At 59.4% G+C, this 6356-nt stretch overlaps 1 protein-coding gene across 1 annotated transcript in view; it reads left to right on the top strand.

Moving 5' to 3' along the window:
- Nucleotides 1-45: 45 nt before the first annotated feature.
- The window catches only part of UPB1 (beta-ureidopropionase 1), a 27886-nt gene continuing 21575 nt past the window's right edge, over nucleotides 46-6356 (top strand). The window contains exons 1-2 of the mRNA XM_040251194.1: nucleotides 46-200; nucleotides 5988-6159. Of these exons, the coding sequence (XP_040107128.1) occupies nucleotides 97-200; nucleotides 5988-6159 (276 nt within the window). The 5' untranslated portion in view covers nucleotides 46-96. The remainder of the gene's footprint in view (nucleotides 201-5987; nucleotides 6160-6356) is intronic.

Below are 6356 nucleotides of genomic sequence, written 5' to 3'. Positions count from 1 at the left end.
TGTGCGGGCCTGGCCACTGCCGCCTCCTCCGCCTCCTCCCCCCGGGTCGAAGGGCAGCAGGCACTCTAGGTCTGGACAGACGTGCGGACTTCAGCCATGGCCGGGTCCGGGTTTGAGTCGCTGGAGCGGTGCTTGGAAAAACATCTGCCACTCGCAGAACTGCAGGAGGTCGAACGCCTTCTCTATGGCAAAGCCACCAGGTGCGTGGAGCCCAGACTGGCCAGGCAGGGAGCTTGGGGTGGGGGTCGGGGGGCCCCTGGGGCCAGCCGGTGTGGATCTGGGGAACCACACGGGGGCCTTCCGGGTCTGAAGGGCTCTGCAGGGGCGGTGATGAATCCTGGGTTGGCGAGCTGAGACCCTGAGTTCTATGGATGGGACCTCAGGTGCACAACCCAGTGTGACCCTTAAAAGCCCGGAGGGAAAGGACAGTTTTACTCTTTTGTGCTTTCCCTGTGATCACCCAGCTTTCTTTCCAGCTTCCAGTGACCCGCTCCGTCCCTGGCACCAGGCCTGTCCTCTGGCTGGCTGTCTAGGTCGGTACCTCCAGCCAGAGCCCCCATCAGGCCCACTGGAGGTCCTACCCGATAACTCCTCCTTCCCGCAGTGACCAGCCTCTGGCGGGTCCTGGGATGGAGAGGCCTCTGAATCTGGTTGGCGAAGGGACCTTTCCCACAGGCAGGTTCCAGGAGTTAGTTCCCATGCTCGGAGCTAACTCCCAGCCTGCTGTGGGCATCGCTGGGACTTTCCAAGGGCAGTGCACTCTTGGACGCCGGCAGTGCAGGGCTGGAAGACACTTGCCCTTCTGGTCCTGTTTCTCTTTGGTCCACTTTTCTCAAAGCAACCAGAAGATGTAACTCATATCCTGCTTAAAACTCTATAAGGGATTCCCCCTGCCCTTAGAATGAAATCCAAACTCTGACCCTATGCAACTCCTGACCAGACATCCTTCCACTTTCTTGCGTTTGTGGGCTCCCCCCATCCAGCCACACCACACACTCCCTGACCTCCTGGCAGTGACCTTGAAGCGCCTGGTCAGCTCCCCTGAAACTGGAGGGGGTTAATTGGATCAGAGGGTCCCCAGCCACCAGCTCATGTGGCGTTCTGGCAGGGGTGGGGACCGGACCTCAGAGCCCCAGATGTTTTCACAGGTAGTGGATAGTAAAGGTAGAGCAGCTGCTTTGGGGGTTAGCGTGGTGCAGAACTGTGTCCAGAGGGGTCTTCATACCCAAGAGGGGTGCCTGGGACTGCCCACCCTCAAGGCCCCTCCGGTGGGCCGATGCCCGCTTACTGCCTTCCGTGGCACCTGTGGAGGCTCACGACGGGGGAAACCTCTGAGAACCGGGGCTCCTGAGGAAAGTGCCCTGAAGCAGGGAGTATTTAAAGGTGAGGCAGGCAAGTTCCCCTGGGAAAAGTCAGAGCTTGTGGGTGTCAGAGAGAGTGCTGGGAATAGAGAAGTTTCCCGCATAGGTGACAGGCCAGGACCCGTTCTAGAGCTCAGGGTAAAGGACTGCCTTGTCAGAAGGACTCTGTGCACACATTTGGATCACTCCAGAGTAAGGAAGGATTGGCGTGGAAGCCAAATTCCGTTTATCAGTGACCACCAGGCCTCTTCCTGGGGCTTGGCTCACAGTAACTGAGTCAGTGGTTCCCCTTTCCAATCTTTGTACTTTCCCCTCCTCCTGGTTGTTCCACCCTGTGCTAAGCCCTTCCAAGCTTCACTCTGGGGTTTTAACCATTTGTACTTATGATTGGGTGGGATTTGGCTATGAACAGATTGCGAAGTGAAGATAGAAAATTACTCATTTAAAAGTTCATCCGTTCATGGAACTTTCCTGGAGGCCCAGTGGTTAAGAACCACCACCAGTGCAGAGGGTATGGGTTCAGTTTCTGGTTGGGGACCTAAGATCTTGCACGGAAAGTGAAAGTATTAGTCACTCAGTTGTGTCTGACTCTTTGCGACCCCATGGACTGTAAACTCTGTCCGTGGAATTCCCCAGGCAAAAATCCTGGAGTGGGTAGCCATTCGCTTCTCCAGGGGATCTTCCCGACCCAGGGATCCAAGCCAGGTCTCCTGCATTGCGGGCAAATTATTTACTGTCCGAGCCACCAGGGAGACCCCAAGATCCCACTTGCCTAGCGGCCAAAAAAACAAAACACAAAAGAGAAGCAACATTGTAACAAATTCAATCAAGACTTTAAAAAAATTATCCACATAAAAAATGTATTTAACAGTCTTTTGTTCATTTCTCATGGGCCGACTTGAGTATGGCTGCCTCTGTGGGGGCCTGATGGAGTCCTCCCCTAGACTCCGCCTTCGCTCCACGCAAGACCGGCTCCTCTCTGAGTGCTCACTGCCCCCAAGACAAAGGTGACGCTTAGCAAGTGTTTACTGAGTGAGTGAGCTAAATGGGCCTTTGCTTGTGCCAGAGAGATGAAATCCCCAAAGAACACCAAGGCACAGTTTAAGACAGCCAGAACCAAGAAGCATTTATTCATTCAACAAACATTTATTGAGCGTTTACTTTTGTCTCAGGCACTAGAGGTCTTAGGACGAGTTAGCCATGGTTCCTGCCCTCAGGGGGCTTTCCGTCTTCTGCTGGTTGTCCCGCGTTGCAGGAAGGCATGCAGGGAGAGCTGAGGGGTGTATATGGACGGGGTTGGGGCAACTCGGGGAGGCTTCTGGGGCACCAGGCTTCAGCTGCGTCCTGAAAGAGACTGCGGAGTTGGTCCGGAGACAGGAAGGGCCTCAGCTGCTCCGGGCCAAGGCGCAGATAGCAGGGGACAGGCCCATTTGGGAGCTGTGGGTATAGAATACTGTGCGGGCTCGCCTAGGAGAGGAGGCAGGAGTAGTCGGGGTGGATCCTGGGGGCTCCTCCTCTGCAGAGGAGGCAGGATTGTCCTGGTGGTGCTGGGAGCCTTCAGAGCATTTGCAAAGTGCAGGTGGATGGTGGAGAGGCCTAAACCGGGCAGAGTGCCTGGGGGCAGAGAGAAGGAAGGGTTCCAGAAGTCTCAACAGGCGGTGCGGCAGCCAATCTGGCAGAGGGGGCGTGGGCCCTTGGGTGGCCTGTGTGAGTTCACCTGATGAGGTGCAGCTGGGGGGCAGGCCGGCGTGGCGGGGGTGCTCTGACAAATGGCTGTACGCCGCGTGGCTTCAACCAAGGAAATGTATCCCCATGGTTCTGAAGACCAGAAGCACAAAAGTCAGGGTGTTGGCAGGGGCACGGTCTTCCAAATGTTCTGGGCAGCGTCCTCCCGAGGCTTTTCTGGTTTCTGGCGGCTTCTGGCATGCCTGGGCCCGTGGCGGCATCATGCCGGCCTCTGCCTCTGATTCCGCACTCTTCTTTTCTGCCCGAGTCTCTCCTCTGGGCCTTCCTTTTAAAACCCAGCACTGGGTTCTAGGGCGCCCCCAGGTAATACCCAGTGATCTTATCTTGAGATCCTTAATGCCGTCTGCAAAGACCCTGTTTTTCCCAAAAAGTTCCCAGTCACGAGTTCTGGGTGTTAGGACGTTGGGCGTATCTTTTCTGGGGGAAGGGGCGCACAGGTCAGCCCACAGCCTGTTACAAAGACTCCAGGGAGGTGGTGGGCGCTGGCTTGGGGTTGTCCTAGAGACAGTCATTGCAGATGAAGGGGTGGGTGCAGAGGAGAAGTCTAAGGGGCAGAGGAAGTGGAGATTTTGTGGGAGACTCCAGAGGCAAGGATGTGAGGTTGCAGGACCCGAGGGCCAGTACCGAGGAGGCAGCTCAGACTGGGGACAGACTGTCGGGCGACTCAGGGAGGCCTGGAAGGGTGGGGGCCTCAGGGAGTCCAAGGGGCTTTAGCAGTCAGAAGGCCCCTGCTGCTGCTGCTGAGTCGCTTCAGTCGTGTCCGACTCTGTGCGACCCCAGAAACGGCAGCCCACCAGGCTCCCCCGTCCCTGGGATTCTGGTGCTTCCTAAACAGGAGAGGAGAGACTCAAACAGCTGTCATGGCGAACTGTGGTTGGTCTGCAGGAGATAGGGAACGGCGCCCAACGTGTGTACAGCGCCAACCGAAAGAGTGCCCACAGGAGAGTGGAGCGCACAGAAGGGCACCTTTGTGCGTGTGACACCCGCGGGAAAATGCTGGAAAGAAGCGGCAGACATTGTTGAGGGGCTGTCTCCAGGCTCCGGGAGGGAGGGGAACTCATCTGACATTCTCCACCGCTGGAGTTTTCATTTTTTCCCCTCCCCATGAGCCTGTGTTTCTTTTGTAACAAAGCTCTGGTTTAATTATTTAAAATGCAGATCCATTAGAGGGGAAGGAGAAGTTCCAGAAGCCAGAGGTTGCTAAGGAAGCAGGGGCTGGGCTCCCTTGGGCAAGGCCTGCCTTGACCCCAACTGGAAAGGGGTCTGTGGGGCCAGGACAGGAAGTGATGGGCTTTCCTTCTTGGAGTCGTGGGTGGGGGCCTCAGCCACCGGGTGAGGGGCAGAGAGCCCGCTGGAGGCACCAAGGGAGGGCTGAGGGCAGCAGAGAGCCCACGTGTGAGGGCCTGGTCCGTTGGCTGGGCTCCGTCCGCCGCGGCTGTCTGTCACCCCACCGCCTCTGTGAGCCGAGCCGCTTGGTGGACCCAGGACACGGTTGGGGGTTACATCTTGAGGGCCAGGTGGGTTCTCCAGGAGGAAGTGGGGCAGGGCCGGGTGATGGTAGGCCAGGATAACAGGAGGGCAGGGAAAGCCTCCAGGTGGTGGCCCTGGGCCTCGAGGCTGGGTGTCCCCAGGGAGCTGGGGTAGGGCGGGCCGGCCAGAGGCTGCAGGACCAGCTTACACCTGGGGGGCTTGTGGACCTCCAGCGAGCTTTCCCAGCCGATGTCTTCCTCCTGGCTGAGGACGGGCCGCTCGCCCGGCCCCCCGCGGCAACGGTGACTTGTCCTGGGGGGCGGGGGACTGTCTCTGAGGCCCCCACGGCAACAGGAGGCACGGTGTGGGCTTTGCAGCTATTTCTAACCTGTCGCAGTGCACGGAGCCCTGACGAGTTTGAAAAGCAGGCTGACTGTCAGGGCGGAACCCAGCTCCGAGCTGTCAGGGAGCCGTCACGGAAAGCGCCTGGCAGGGGGGCGGTGGCAGGGGGCTCGGGCTGACAGGGCTGTGATTTTGAAAGAAACGTCGTTAAGAAAGGGATTCAAAGTGGGAGAGGAGTATTATTAGATAACGGCTGTCAGGCAATTCTCTGAGGCATTCTTGGGGTATTTCGTAACCCTCTCAGCCCCTAGATGGTCAGCTCTTCCTGGGCCCTCTCCTGCAGCTTCCACCCCTGGGCGGGGGCACGGAGCGGGCATCAGCGTTTGCCGTTTGGCCCGTGGTCACTTTGGTGGGAGGTTTTATCAATAATCCACTTGCCTCTGTTAATAAACCACACACCAGGATGAGCCCTTCAGCCTTTGGTCTGGACGCCTGGGCCCTACCTCGCCTGTCTGGCACCGGGCCGGGAGCTGCCCTCTCCGCTGGGGGTCCTGGCAGGGCAGGGGTCCCCAGGCACTCGTGACCCTCCGTCCTGCTATCAGTCCTGGCCTCCTGCTCACCTGTCCTTACAACCTGCTGTGATCTCCCTCAGCTCACAGAGCCCTCTGACTCCAGTCCACAGATGTTTGGGGGACTCCGTCCCCTCTCACCTATGCTGAGACTTTAATCCCCGCCCCCGATTTCAGCAGCTTGAACATCAACCTCTTGCCTAGGTTCCCTGCCGCCCCGTCCCCCTGCCCTCCTCTGTGGGGCCTAACCACTCGGCATGCCGGCTCCAGAATCTGGGTGAAGCTATTCTCTGCCCGCCGGGGCCCTTGGGGGTGGGGTGGTCCCCCGGTCCTGCAGCCCTGCCCCAGCATCCCACACGTGGTCACGGCCCTGGCCAGCTCCTGCGCCTTCCTGCCAGGACGCCGCATGCACCCCTTCTCGGCTGGAGGACCGACTGCGGATGTCGTCAGGCACCGCAGACCCACTCGGCTCACCTGCCCTCTGCCTTCCTGCGTCTAGGAAGCTCGACTTGCCCGGCGCGGCTCTCGAGGCCGCCTCCAGAGGGGACTTCGAGCTGCAGGGCTATGCGTTTGAGGCCGCCGCGGAGCAGCAGAGGAGGCCCCGGACCGTGCGTGTGGGGCTTGTTCAGAACAGGACCCCGCTCCCTGCGGACACACCTGTGGTGAAGCAGGTAGGCCTCTCCTGCCTGTGAGACTTGGCCACAGTCCCCGCTGGCCGACCAGCTGCTCTGCTCCGGTCTGCCCCCCGCCGACCCTCCAGCCGTGGTCCCCGCTGGCCGACCAGCTGCTCTGCCCTGGTGTGCCCCCCCCGACCCTCCAGCCGTGGTCCCCGCTGGCCGACCAGCTGCTCTGCCCTGGTGTGCCCCCC

This window comes from Oryx dammah, unplaced genomic scaffold (genome assembly GCF_014754425.2).
Source record: "Oryx dammah isolate SB20612 unplaced genomic scaffold, SCBI_Odam_1.1 HiC_scaffold_12, whole genome shotgun sequence".
Classification (NCBI taxonomy): Eukaryota; Metazoa; Chordata; class Mammalia; order Artiodactyla; family Bovidae; genus Oryx; species Oryx dammah.
Note: the sequence above shows the minus strand (reverse complement) of the source record. Positions and strands in the feature narration are given on the sequence as shown.